Consider the following 14,774-nt stretch of genomic DNA (forward strand, 5'->3'; position numbering starts at 1 on the left):
AAATTATTGGTGTCTGCACATTTACATAGAATTGCAAGAAAAAAAATGATTCCAAATTGTTCAAAGAATATAGATTATATGTAGTTTGTATGACAATTACTGAGACATGCTGTACATTCCAGTTTAAACGCTTAAAATAATTCAGATTTATATAGACTATGCATAGATACGACAGATTTAATTCGTATTTAACTGTCAAAAAATTTTAACATTTGTTGAATATAATAATTGTGTATATTATAAATCAATTTAATAATAAAAAATTATGCACATATACATTTATTCAGATCTTTTGATCACCAAGATAGATTTTCTTTTTTTTTATATTATTATATTGTACTACCCGTGTTCAGTCTTAGTCAATGAAAATTAAACAAAAGTAAAAATCAGAAAGGGATACTTTAAAATCAAGTAGGAACTAGAAGTAGGACAATATCTAATCGATTTGGATCCCATAAATTAGTAATTGTTTTCACGGTTATTCACGTAATATGATTTAACTGTAATTCCATCAAAGTAGTTATTATGATTAACTTTATAGTTCTTACATGTTGGAACAGTTTAATAAATCTTTTTTGTTGTAGTGCTATAACGAAGAATATCATATATTAGTATCGTAATTGCTATAGTCACAGAAACGTTCCTCTCTATACACATTTTTGCGCGTTTAAAAGTTAATTAGGACTTATATTAGTTATTTTACAATTATACGAGGAATGTATAGAAAATTATAGATCCCGAGTTTAGTAACTGATCTTTAAATACAAATTTTATGATACGAATCGCGAATGTATTATCGCCGCGTTTGAAAATTTTATATTTTATAACACACTTCGTAACTTATATATATATAAAATAATCTAATCTTGATTTAAGCGTATGCACAGCGCGATTCATATCGTGCTCGTCACTCTATAAACATAAATATTCTTTTTTCATATTAAACTATTTGTGATACCTCAGTTGAAGCACCTGTTTAAAAAAATGCACTCCATTTTTATCCTCTTGAGCTTTGCAATTGATATTAATTGTCAACGATTTGTCATGGCAGTAGTAAATGGCAGCTTGTTAAACGAGTTTCAACTCGTCTGAATATTGAGATAAAGATGAGAGCGCCGGTTCACAGATTGACCGTTGAGATTCGGTAGGAATTAATGGTTTATAGTGCAATACACACACACACACACACACACACACACACTTATGTACATCTGTGTCAAGTGATATTCTCATAGGCAATAATAAATCTTTCAAAAAGAGGGGGGGGGGGAAGAACGTCCTCGCGGACAGGGGGATTGTCCATGTATTTCTTTCTCCCTCTTGACAACGCGCGACCTTGAGAAAATTGTACAAACACGATCGACCTTTCCAACGGCGCATCTCGGCGGTCCATTGCGTGAAATCGAATATAAGAAGCGATGCGAATAAATTACGTAAACGCGTGGATCGTGTCGCGCGGTATCTTGCGGTTTCTGTTCCGCTATGGCAAAAATTATTCGCAGTTAGGTTCGCAAAAAAAAAAAAAAAAAAAAAAAAGGGAAAAGAATATTATAAAATAATATCCATTCAATCGCTCGAAGTCGATGGTTTACCGTCTAACGTCTGCTCAAAAAGGTAAAGTGCTCTATGAAGAAATTCATATTGTTCAGCTGTTTGTACCATCCCTCCTCTGTCGTATCTAAAACATTAAAGATATTCATGCATTCATAAAATCCATAAAGTATTTTGTATATCTAAAGCTTATTGCCTTACCTCATTTGGCATAGAATACCCAATACGTCGACATTTCCATCTCTCACGAGTTGAATCATTCCTATCGCTAACGCTATAAAACAGCCGGTTCGTCCGATACCCGCACTGCAGTGAACGACCGTTGGCCCTGGTAAAGAGTTTACTTCCGCAGCCATGCTAACGAGCGCATCTGCAGTTTGAGGTACGGCATGGTCTGGCCATGAATCGTACCTATTGATATATTTTAAAGTTTAATATATATATACATATATATATAGTTTTTGGTTCTTATTATGATACTTCTCATTGCAATAATCATAATAGTTTCCGCTTAAATATTGCCTGATCGACTATTACTAGTGACATATGAAAATGAATTTATCTTCCAAAAATTATTCCATAACTATGCCGGCAATTCGTCGAAGGCGAGGCGAGTAGTGGGCTGTCAGATGAACATGAAGATAAGCTCAAGGCTTGTCCGAATTCGTTGGAAAGATAGAAACCGAGAAGTTAAACGATTTAAGCGAAAACTAGAGTATTTGGAAATAAATAATCTGGTAATAATAATTATACCAGTAATGCTGCAAATGCCTCCTTTCTCCTTCATGCCTGATTTCCATAGTTCTGATGGTATATCCGTTCTTCATATCGACATAGTTGACAATAATGGTGAAAGATCCAGCTTGTATACGGTTGTTTACGTCAAAGGGAAAATATGCGTCACACTTGGCTTTAGACGCTTCATGCAATCTAGTTATCATGACAATTACAGGAACTTTTTCTGCCCAGATCATTCTCCAAAAATCCGCTATCGTGTGAGCTAATGGTCCCTGTGTCGCGATGTATCTACCGTCCTCGCCGTCGTAACCCTACAATTTGTTCGATCTATTATAGCCTTTAATTCGCGCAATCTAATACATATAATTTTATTATTTTACATACACGAATGTAGTTGGCATTTATGTAGCCGGCAAGAGGATCGTCGGAGAAACCTGGTAGAATCACTCTTGATTGCGGATTGGGCAAAACGGAGCAATATCGATTCTTCACTCCTGAACCGCAAACGTCCACTTTCTCCGGGAGATTTAATGGTACCTCCCAAAATTCTTTGTACAATGTTGATGGATCATTAACGGCTTTTTTCAGTTGAGTTCTCGACAATACATTTCCCGCGCTTAGTAAAAATTCTTCCGCCGTACATTCTCGAGTGGGAGTAACCATATGTGGTGGACTTTCAGGAGCTGTTGCTAATTCTATGGTTAAACTTGTGCTCGATCCACGTCGTTCCAACAATCCCTTCGCTTTTATACGTATCGCTTCCGGTCTACGTTCAGGTGTTGCGACGGACATCACCTGTTAATGGAAAAAGACATAGAGGGAATATTCTTATCGCAATAATTTGATAGATATTTAGATTATATATCAGTAGATTTCTTACCTCTGGTAAACCTAATGCTTGAACTGGTTGTAGTGATTGCGTGGATGTAGATTGCTTTGCAAATACTTCATGAACCCATTTGGCTTCCACAGATCCTTTTGTGTCTTTACTAAACTTATCTGACTGGCAAATGGCACCTTCCTCTACTAAATCGTGCCGATCGCCATCTTCAGTATCTTTTTCACGCGACATTTGTTTCCGCAGCCATAACAAGATCTATTATAAAAGTGCTTCTTATTATATGATTATGAACAATTCAATATTGTAAGTAAATCAAATCTCACAGATCCTTATGAGCTTTTAAAATAATTACTTATTTTTGAAAAAGAAAATAGATCTCTTCTATATGTTTGTTTCTTTGTGTAATATACAAAGAAGTATATGTAATAAATAAATATATGCTTACTAGAAATGTAAAAAGAATAGTGCCAGTGATGACAAAAAGTGTCACAAAGAAAGGCAATTGCCAATCTAGCCATGATAGAGCGGTCCTGGAATGTATCCCCTTGTCTGTTTGACTGCTGAGTTGAGCCACTTGGAGATCCATTCCAGCATCATCCAGTCCAGTCATGGACTGCCGGATCCTGCATTTAAAATACTTTAAGATAAATAACGTAAATGCATCTTAATATATATCATAAAATATTACCCAAATAGAATTTTATCCTTGATATATCATGATTTCTGTGATAAATTACCTGTGATGAGATCTCGCAGGCATTCCCTTTGTAAATGGCAATAAGGAAATTGGCACTACTGTATCCTTATGCCACTTCTGTTCACTGATTAAATAAAATTTCTCTATAGGATTTATATTACCACTATTGTTAATTGTTGTATCATAATAATTTACATCATTCGTGTAATGATGAGTCAAGGAAATACTTGTACCATCTGTAATAAAAATAATAATAAATGTTATTATTATTGTATATGTGTAATGACACACACACACACACACACGCACGCACGCGCACAAACACACACACAGAGAATATACATTGTAAAGTAGAAATTTTACAACATATACTAGAAGTATTAAAGCATTGTAAATAATATTTGCAAAATTTTATAATACACACAAGGTCTTTGTAACTTTGTGCGAAATGGCAAGAATTGACATATATATTTCCGACAGTTTTTAATCTCCTGAAGAAAAAAGTTGCATAAGCACATTTTCGTGATTCAGCAAGATGTAAGAAAAAAGATGTCTCATTCTATCATCGAGCAATAAACAACTAGTTACATTTAATCTGAGAACGAGACCGGAAGAAAATCATCAGTAGAAGACACGGATATAGGTAAATTTAATGGATATCAATAGATATATGAAAACGAGGATAGGAAAACATAAGATAGATGCAGTCGTTGATTGTCATTTGTCAGCCATGATCAGCAGTACACATATACATACGTGCATATATATATATATATATATATATATATATATATATATATATATATATATATATATATATATATATATATATATATATATATATATATATATATATATATATATATATATATATATATATATATATATATATATATATATATATATATATATATATATATATATATATATATATATATATATATATATATATATATATATATATATATATATATATATATATATATATATATATATATATATATACATGACACGCATATACTAAATAGCACTACATATCGAAAATTCGGGGCATCGGAAATAAATCCACATCCTGTTTTCTAGTTGTTGCAATAGCAGAATAAGCGCAAATGTGTGTATGTGTGTGCGCGCGCGGTGTGTGTGTGTGTATGTGTGTGTGGGTGAGCGCGCGCGTCAGAGAAAGAGAGAGAGAGAGAGGGGATTATTTCCGCACTTGTTTGATCGATACCTTTTGTCAACAGCATATATGCCAATATCGCGAGTACCGTATGATTGATGTGTGATCCACGAGTTTGGTGAGTAGTCGGAAGTGGCCACCGCGTGTACGATGATACGGCCATATTGCGATAGAATCGAAATCGAATGCTCGTAACGCTCGCGCAAACTCCTTGGGAAAACTGCCTAAAGAGACATTCGCGTCTCGCTCCTCTCCTCATGCGCCTTGACCTGGGTTTTGGTTCTATTCATAGTGTTGGCAACCGGCTCCGCGCTCTTCCACTCTGTCGCGTGTAGTACGCGGGAGTAAGCGTGCGACCAATAAGGATCGCGGTGGCGTCGCCGGCCCATTGGCGCCGACCAATCGCGACGCGCTATTCAACAGAGGAGGGGAGGGAGGGAAAAGTCAGCGTGAATGAAAGCGTAGCACGCAGCACGTGCGATTAATACGACGGCATCAATCGCGGATCTACATTTCATATTTATCCGATAGATACGCCAAGTAAATGCAGCGAGAACTATTTTGTTCTCCGGTAACAATGGATTCTCTCTGCACGAACGCTATATATATATATGCGCCACCGATATAATGTAAAGAAATGAGAAGTCATTGTCTCGTATCTCTTTGAATTAGCGTCATTGCCGACATTGCCGTCATTGCCGTCATTGTCGTCATTGCCGTCATTGCCGAATGAATTAAATCCCTTCCCAGCTTGCAATAATGCAGGATAATTCATATTTCAATTTTTCCAGATTATCTCCAAAATTATACTCATTCAAGAAAATATTTTAGATCAAGATTTTTTTTTTTCTATTTCGAAAAGTAGATATATGTATATAGATAATAAGAAGATTTTAATTTATTGCCTTTTATTAATTCCATGCCCTACAACTTTTATTTCATGATATTTTTTGATAAACTTAATAATTTTAGTGTTGTTCCCAGTTTTTTAGTAAAAATTTTCTTGTTTCTTTTTTTGCGATTTTCTTCAAAACGGAGCAAAAACGAGCATGTTTTCAAAAGATTTTTTTCTTAAGAGATAGATATGTATATACAAATAGACATGTTTTTTTATTTCTTTTTTATTTCTTTAAGTTTCAGGAATAAATCTTTATTTATAGAATAAAGTTATATAAGAATAATGTCTCGAAAAGAAATTTATTTATTTCTTAAAAAAAGCTCTCTCTCTCTCCCCCCTCTCCTCCTCTCCCCCTCTCCCTCTCTCTCCCTACCTTCCTACCTCTCCCCTCTCCCTCCCCCCTCTGTGTGTGTGTGTGTGTGTGTGTGTGTGTGTGTGTTCGTGTGCATGCGCGTGTGCGTGTGCGTGTGCGTGTGCGTGTGCGTGTGCGTGTGCGTGTGCGTGTGCGTGTGCGTGTGCGTGTGCGTGTGCGTGTGCGTGTGCGTGTGCGTGTGCGTGTGCGTGTGCGTGTGCGTGTGCGTGTGCGTGTGCGTGTGCGTGTGCGTGTGCGTGTGCGTGTGCGTGTGCGTGTGCGTGTGCGTGTGTGTGTGTATGTATAATTTTGATGTAATTTTTCTTTAAACAATTGGTTTTAAAGATAATCGCGTTGAAGATAATCGCGTTAAAGATAATCGCGTATGAGTCATATTACATATGAGAGCTTTTCCAAGATTTGATCAAACTTTCTCGTGATTCGTTGAAAGAGAAAATATTAATAAGTTTTGTAAAAAAGAGAGAGTGAGAGAGAGAGAGAGAGAAATTACTGTAAAATAAAATAATAATATTATACAACATAAAATAGAGTATATTATCGTATTAAATCATTGAGTCAAAATTTTTTATATCCAAAAAATATTAAATTTTTTCTTAAAATCCCGTAAAAAAGTTCATAATATATCTATATATATTTTCTTTCTCTTATATACAGGGTGTCCCAGAATTCGCGGACACGGAATGCACAGCGTGATTGTCCGTGCTAAAAGAAACAACTTTTTTCTTTGGCAAAATTGCGTCTGAACAATACTTTTTAAATGAGAGCAACTTTAAACTAACGAATGAGCGCTCTAAGTTACACATGAATCAGGGACGGCGCGCGCACGGCGTGCGTGAGCGTTTGTCTACTTTATTTTACTATTTCGCTAAAGATTTTATAAGAACTATGCATAATATCTAAATATTGTAGGCGGGAAAGACATTATCTCGAAAGAAGATTTGAAAAAACAGTTTCATTTTGCAATAGCAACATAAAAAAATTAGACATTATTAAACATTTAATCGGAAAGATTTTTTTCTTAATGTTAGTTTATCAATCCTCCACACGCTTCCGAAGTTTTGACATTTAATTTCGGAACGCTTTGTAGATTTTTTCTAGGTAGAACTGTATGTTTATGAGATTAGAAAGTCATCGCGTTATTTATTTATTTTTTCAGAAATCATCTGTTTTTCTTTTAGAGTTATAAAATTGTCATATATTCTAGCTACTTGTTTGAAATTTGTAATCTCTTGAATGACACATACACTTACATATTATAAATTGTGACTCAATTTGCCTGTATATATAAGACTATAAATTTCTAAAAAAATATATTATTTAAATATATATCTCTCAGATTTTACTTATATAATTATATTATATTATGTAATAATTTTGATGTAATTTTTCTTTAAACAATTGGTTTTAAAGATAATCGCGTTGAAGATAATCGCGTTAAAGATAATCGCGTATGAGTCATATTACATATGAGAGCTTTTCCAAGATTTGATCAAACTTTCTCGTGATTCGTTGAAAGAGAAAATATTAATAAGTTTTGTAAAAAAGAGAGAGTGAGAGAGAGAGAGAGAGAAATTACTGTAAAATAAAATAATAATATTATACAACATAAAATAGAGTATATTATCGTATTAAATCATTGAGTCAAAATTTTTTATATCCAAAAAATATTAAATTTTTTCTTAAAATCCCGTAAAAAAGTTCATAATATATCTATATATATTTTCTTTCTCTTATATACAGGGTGTCCCAGAATTCGCGGACACGGAATGCACAGCGTGATTGTCCGTGCTAAAAGAAACAACTTTTTTCTTTGGCAAAATTGCGTCTGAACAATACTTTTTAAATGAGAGCAACTTTAAACTAACGAATGAGCGCTCTAGGTTACACATGAATTAGGGGCGGCGCGCGCACGGCATGCGTGAGCGCGTGTCTACGCTATTTTACTATTTCGCTAAAGATTTTATAAGAACTATGCATAATATCTAAATATTATAGACGGGCGAGACATTATCTCGAAAGAAGATTTGAAAGAACAGCTTCATTTTGCAATAGCAACATAAAAAAATTAGACATTATTAAACATTTAATCGGCTCTTTTCAGAGCCACAAACATTTTTAGAATGTTGGAACAATAATATTGGATCAAAATTATTCATGTGTTATCTAATCTACTTGTTTTACTTTCAGTCGTTGCTTTGGTGATATCAATTAGAAAATGTTCTTTTATGAAGCGTTTTATTCAAAATAGCGATATTTAGATATCATGCACGGTTCTTATAAAATTTTTAGCGAAATAGTAAAATAGCGTACAACACACACGCTTACGTGCTGTCCGCGTGCCGCCCCTGATTCATGCGTAACCTAGAGCGCTCATTCGTTATCTTAAAGTTGCTCTCATTTAAAAAGTATTGTTTAGACGCAATTTTGCCAGCGAAAAAAGTTGTTTCTTTTGGCACGAATAATCACGCAGTGCATTCCGTGTCCGCGAATTCTGGGACACTCTGTATAATCTCTATCCGCATGTGCAGGGAAAATAATAAGAAAAGAATAATAAGAAGAATAATTGAAAAATAATTAGAACAATTTTCACATTTTTTTTCAAGAAAGTGGAATTTGAAGAAGTGTGAAAAAATTGCGCATATATAATTACACATGTAATGAATTAATATACAAATTATACATATATATCGACAATGTTGTTTCACTTCTTCAAATTTTTTATTTTTTCTAAAGTAATACCAGAATTATTTTTCCAGTTATTTTTCAATTATTCCTTTTATTATTTTTTCTGTATGTACGGACAGAGATTATACGAGAAAAAGAAAACATATGAATATATTTTTATATATAATTATATTTATTTATATTTGATTATAATATATTTCATTATAATGTAAGATTCAAAACTATATTTCGGCATTAATTTTGTCATTGATCTCAAGCATACAAATAGCTGCGACATTTATGAATATCTTCACAGGCATGTTCTGCGTCTATATAATTCTCAAGAATATACCGATGATTCATGAAACCGGATATATACGTGTATCCCGTTCACGGTCGCTTAAACATCACATTCATTTCGCTACAAATCACACTATTTGTGTTTCACTTTTATATCTTTTTCTATTATACATTTTTAGCTCTATGTTGTGGTGCTTCTAATGGAATTATAAACAAAGTAATAAAGAATTTTAGCAATCTCTCAGTGATTGATATTTCGGTAACGATTCGGTTACACACCTTCATTTGATAGTAAAAACTCGCTATCATATTGTTACACTTATTTTAGCGGTGGTTACAATGCAACAATGGCAACCGGTGATCATTGTGTAGTAGCTGAAAAATCAATAATTCAGCCGGAACTGAATGTTCAATTGTGCAAGTATCTAAATTTTATACTAATGTTAAAAATAACGTGGATAAATGAACTCGTCGCTTGGAGATAAAAAAAGCATGTCATACTTGTTGAAAAATGTAATCGAACTATTTAAAAGATTTAAATATCTCTGTCTATATGTGTGTTTTATAACAAAGCTAAAATGAAAAAGATTAAAGAAAAAATTATATATAAATTACTTTATTTGAAACTCACTCGTGTATATGTGTGCGATTCTTTTTGTATAACATTCAATCTTTCCGGCAACGTGTTCCAAAACGATAAAAAAGCCTGTACGAATGTTAAACTCTCTCTATCGTTTGTCTCTCTCTCTCTCTCTCTCTCTCTCTCTCTCTTTCTCTCTTTTTTCATGTGTGTGCATATTTTTCTTTTCTGTCATTTTCCTTTAATAACCACGTAAAATTTCTTGAAAATAAAAATTTTTTCTGTGTCAATAAGTTTCGATATCTCAACAATATACAGGGTGAGGCATCTAAGACAGGCCACCCGAATAACTCCCACAGTTTTGGAGATAGGAGAAAATGTTTGAAACAAAAGTTGTATGGTATCGAGGGGGAAATCTTGTGGAAGTGAACATGTTTTTTTAGGTGAAGGCGCTTAGGAGATTTAAAGGTCATCTTCATTTTTTTTATAAAAAATGGTACAGGACTTTTCTGTTCAGTTTACTGGGCTCTACCTGCTCACGAGCGTTGTCAAGGGTGCTTTGGGACACCCTATATACAGACTGTTAAAAAAAACCATTCAATATTTATATGGTAGGTAGGACACACCATACTGAGTAAAAGAACCTTAGTAAACATAGGTCGACAGCTCAACCGTTTCTGAGATATAAACATTTTTGTATATTAGCATCATGATTGACTTACTGGCTTCTCGTGTCGCATGCGACGTGAGAAGAAGCTAATCTGTCTAAATCTTTATCTTAATATTTACAGAAGGTGTTCCACATGTCCGCCTTTTTTTTCCATACACGCTTAGCATCTTCTTACAGAATAGCGAACTCTCTCGAAAATTCCAAGTCTCTGTCGAATTATTTGACAAGCACGCTGGATTCGGTCACATAATTCTTCTAAGTCATTTATCGGGGAAGAATATATTATGCTTTTCAAATATCCCCATAAAAAAGTTAAAAGGATTTAAATCAGGGGATCGAGGGAGCCATGCAACTGGTCCACCACTCCCAATCCATCTTTGACCGAACACCGTGTTTAAATGCTCTCTCACATTACGCACAAAATGAGCTGGAGCCCCATCATACATGTACCACATCGATAATCTTTCAGCCAAAGGCATATTCTCTAAGAATTGAGGTAATGTATTCACCAAGTCAATCATGATGAACATACAAAAATGTTTATATTTCAGAAACGGTTGAGCTTTCGACCTATGTTTACTAAGGATTTTTTACTCGGTATGGTGTGTCCTATCTACCATATAAATATTGAATGGTTTTTTCTTAACATACTGTATATATGTATACAGGGTGTCCCAAAGCACCCTTGACAACGCTTGTGAGCAGGTAGAGCACAACAAACTGAACAGAAAGGTCCTGTACCATTTTTTTCTATAACGCTTAATAAAGGAGTTATTATTGAGTAAAGTCTGGCCAATCAGCGTCGACTTTTAGCTGCGCGCCTGGTAGTGTGCGTGAGCGCTCCGTCGCTATGGCGACACACACTAACAGACGAGCGGCTCATTGACGTGCGTCCGGCTAAAAGTCGGCGCTGATTGACCAGACTTTACTCAATAATAATATTCAGATATATCCTTAACGAAAAGTCTATCTGCTTGAATATGCGTCACATATTTTAGTTATGCATAATTATGTACGCAAAGACTACACGTTTTCTCTCTCTGGTGAATTGAGTTCGATTTCAGAATTTACAGTCTTCTGTCGCAAGAAATGAAGTCTGGAATTAGTTTATTATATCTACAATAATATTGCTTCCTCATAGAGGAAACTTTGTTTTCGTGACAAAATTTTTTTTCGGGTTTTTTATGCCAATGTGTTTAGAATGTGACCACTACTTACCGCTAAAGCCATCTATAGGAAAACGGCGGAAGCAAAGTTGTACACCTAATATGTATATATGTATGTACGCAATGTTTGTACAGCCTCTAACTTCCGCAATTTTTGAGATATCAGGTTCATTTTTTTTACATGGAGAGAATATTATGAAAGGATGATTGGTATTGAATTTGATGAAAATCAGTGAAAAGGATTATTTTTTATAAAATTTTGAATTTTTTGAAAAATGCCTGTACACATTGTAACTTTGGCAAATTTTGAGATATTGGGTTAAATTTTTTTACATGGATAAATTATTATTAAAGGTTGGTTGTTGTTGAATTTGGTGAGAATCGGTGAAAGGGTTCATTTTTTATAAAATTTTAATTTTTTTGAGAAATGTCTGTACACGTTGTAACTTTCGCAAATTTTGAGATATCTTCCTCTATGAGGAAGCCAAAATTGAAAAAGCCGTTTGCTTTAAAGAGCTTAAGCTTTGTGAGCAAATAAAATGATGAGAAAGCAATGTGCAAGTTTCTAATTTGTACAATTTTCAGCTTATTGTTGAATTGTGAATATATTGTTAAAGGGAAAATATCGAGAGATATTATGATCCTTAATGATTGTAAATTATCAAATTAATATAATCGGTAAATTATTCGATTCATGTTGATCTCTATTTATAAATCAATTTAATTCGATTTAATAAATTATACTTTAATTCTATTAAATAAACTTTATAATTAATTCAAATTAATTTCAAATTTATATCGTAAGATTTACATTAAAGAATGTGAAAATTTACGGTTGCTTTTATTTTCGATGCATAAATCATTTGACGATTTACGAGCAAATTTTTAAAATCAATCTTCGATATATGTATAGTGTGTATATAAAGATTTTTTATACAAGATTTTTTATACTGAATGATAGATTTTTGCGTATGTGCAAAAAGTTTTTAGACAATAAAATTTGCGTTATATATTGGCATGCCATATACATATGTGAGTAAAACTACACATATATACATGATTTTTCAGTATGCAGAGTGTCTACTTCCTGAAAAGACATGGAATTCTCAGGGATTTCTTTTGTACCTGGAAAAATCTGGGAATTTTATAGAATTCTATTGGGATTCAGAAAATTTACAAAAAAATTTCTTCTTCATTTTGTAAACAGTGGGCAAGCCAAGTGAAAATTATAAGTGTTTAAAATATATTATAAATATATATTTATCTCTCTCTCTCTCTCTCTCTCTCTCTCTCTGTTTATATATTCAATGTCTTAACAAAATATTAAATATGCAGTACCTATTCTTTATTGTAATTTTTATTGATAAAAAAATGAAAATGTTATATGCAAATGAAAAATATTTATCTTACGAAAATTCTTCAGACTTTTTTTCAATACATTTACAAATCTAGCACTCTTGAAACTTAAGAGGCTCTATATATATTTTTCCTCTGTATGAGTGAAAAACATTAAAAAACGCATGCAATAAAAAATTTACTTCAAAAAGTTGCACCAAAAAATCTTTAAAATATTCTTTTTACTTGGAATTTTGAACAAAAATACTTGAAAGATCAGGAAATTTTCAGGGATGATTTAAGTTTAAGTATATATTTAAGTATATTTTATAATATGTAGATATACCGAGTATATGTATATGTATTGCCAACTTACTGGCAGTTTATAATATCACTATAATATATAGATAATAATATCGAAACATATCCACTCGCATTTTTCTCGGTTGTATACCTTGTCGAGGCGAGGATGCAAGCGGGGAGACAAAATCCTCTATCCCTCCTCTCTCGGGATATTCTGTCACGTGCCGTTAAGACGTTGTCGCGGTCGCCGGCATCACCCAGCGCATATCGACACTGGGGTGGATGACAAGAACATGGTTCTGTAGATGAATCGCGCGGCTGCGTCGATACGGACACGCGTCGGACGCATCTGAATGGCGTCTAAACGGATTGCAAAATGACAGCCGACTGCATTCACCTCTTTCGCGCACGATGGTGAAGGGGTGGCAAGGGGGTTGGAGACGGGGGTGCATGCGGCAGACGCGCGCATTCGTGACACGGATACGAACCGACCGACCCACCCTTCCTCAGGTAGCCTCGCTTTATATCGCTCTTGTGCATACGTATCATACGCGATATGTTGCCGAGCTAGAGCTTTTATGCTCGCTAGAACTGTTGAGCATCCAGCGTGTTGGATCTCTGGAAATTATTAAAAGTACAAAATTATGCAACAGACGAGAGATGCTCTTGTCTGTGCGAAAATAGAAATATATATCAGAAACGTCCAAATGGAATCTAAAACTCTGCAGTATAAAAGCATAAGCGTATGTTGTTAATGTATTCTGAAAATATATGAATCTTTTCGTGACTTTGAAAAATGTCCTATTCTAACATAAATATGTCTCTCTTTCAACTTTTTATTGTTCAATCAATTCTTGTTAAAAAAAAAAAGAATGACAGCAAAAAGAGACAGACAAAGAGTGTAAGGTAAGAACAGAAAGAGGGGAGAACGTTGAATGGAGAACTTCGAGGTCGACAAGAGGGTGAAGAGAGAGGAGGAAAGAGAGGAGAGGAGAAGGCAGTGGGGGACAAACCGACCTAGGTAAAGACCGGGAAGGGTGAAGAAAGGAGATAGAATGTAGGTTAGTCTCGTTGGCGAACAGCGTCCCCAATCGATACCACGCAACAAACTTTTATGCTTTCTCCACTCCCCCCTCCCTCCGTCAATCTTTCATCTTATTACACTTAACTAGCAAAATTAACGTAATTTTCTCCAAGAAACTAACGAAGAAAGAAGAAGAGGGGCACAATTTTTTTATTTTATTTTTTTTCATGATTTATGACACATTCATTATAATAGGGGGTTATGTTTAAATATGTTTAAAATATGTTTTAAACATTAGGTTATTAAACAAATATTTGAAATATGATTTTTTAAAGAAGTGTTTAATATAAATTTATGAAAAAAACATAGTAAATATATAATCATTTTAATTTATGTGTAATGTAATAAAATTTATTTCTTAAAAATATTATTAAAAAAATTGTGTTAAATATAAAAT

At 33.8% G+C, this 14,774-nt stretch overlaps 1 protein-coding gene and 1 long non-coding RNA gene across 3 annotated transcripts in view; one reads left to right on the plus strand and one right to left on the minus strand.

The window, feature by feature from the left end:
- Nucleotides 1-1,518: 1,518 nt before the first annotated feature.
- On the minus strand, nt 1,519-5,316 carry LOC115238738 (tyrosine-protein phosphatase non-receptor type 5-like). Its single transcript, XM_029812786.1, has 8 exons — nt 5,056-5,316; nt 3,868-4,063; nt 3,576-3,753; nt 3,170-3,385; nt 2,674-3,084; nt 2,305-2,600; nt 1,753-1,962; nt 1,519-1,678 (listed from the first exon to the last, which is right to left on the minus strand). Exons 1-8 carry the CDS (start codon nt 5,261-5,263, stop codon nt 1,567-1,569), a joined length of 1,827 nt encoding a protein of 608 aa, XP_029668646.1. The 5' UTR covers nt 5,264-5,316; the 3' UTR covers nt 1,519-1,566.
- The window catches only part of LOC115238739, a 16,654-nt gene continuing 5,996 nt past the window's right edge, over nt 4,117-14,774 (plus strand). The window contains exon 1 of one of the 2 annotated variants that reach the window (XR_003884537.1): nt 4,117-4,470. This is a non-coding gene — a long non-coding RNA (uncharacterized LOC115238739). The remainder of the gene's footprint in view (nt 4,471-14,774) is intronic. The other variant, XR_003884538.1, reaches the window with a different exon arrangement.

Source organism: Formica exsecta, unplaced genomic scaffold (genome assembly GCF_003651465.1).
Source record: "Formica exsecta isolate Colony F162 unplaced genomic scaffold, ASM365146v1 scaffold355, whole genome shotgun sequence".
Lineage (NCBI taxonomy): Eukaryota > Metazoa > Arthropoda > Insecta > Hymenoptera > Formicidae > Formica > Formica exsecta.

Coding starts and splice junctions, on each gene's coding strand:
- LOC115238738 (XM_029812786.1), bottom strand. CDS start 5,263: ATGAGGAGAGGAGCGAGACGCGAATGTCTCTTTAGGCAGTTTTCCCAA. Junction 3,085..3,169: donor AAGCATTAGGTTTACCAGAG/GTAAGAAATCTA, acceptor TTCCATTAACAG/GTGATGTCCGTCGCAACACC. Junction 1,679..1,752: donor GGTATTCTATGCCAAATGAG/GTAAGGCAATAA, acceptor TTAATGTTTTAG/ATACGACAGAGGAGGGATGG.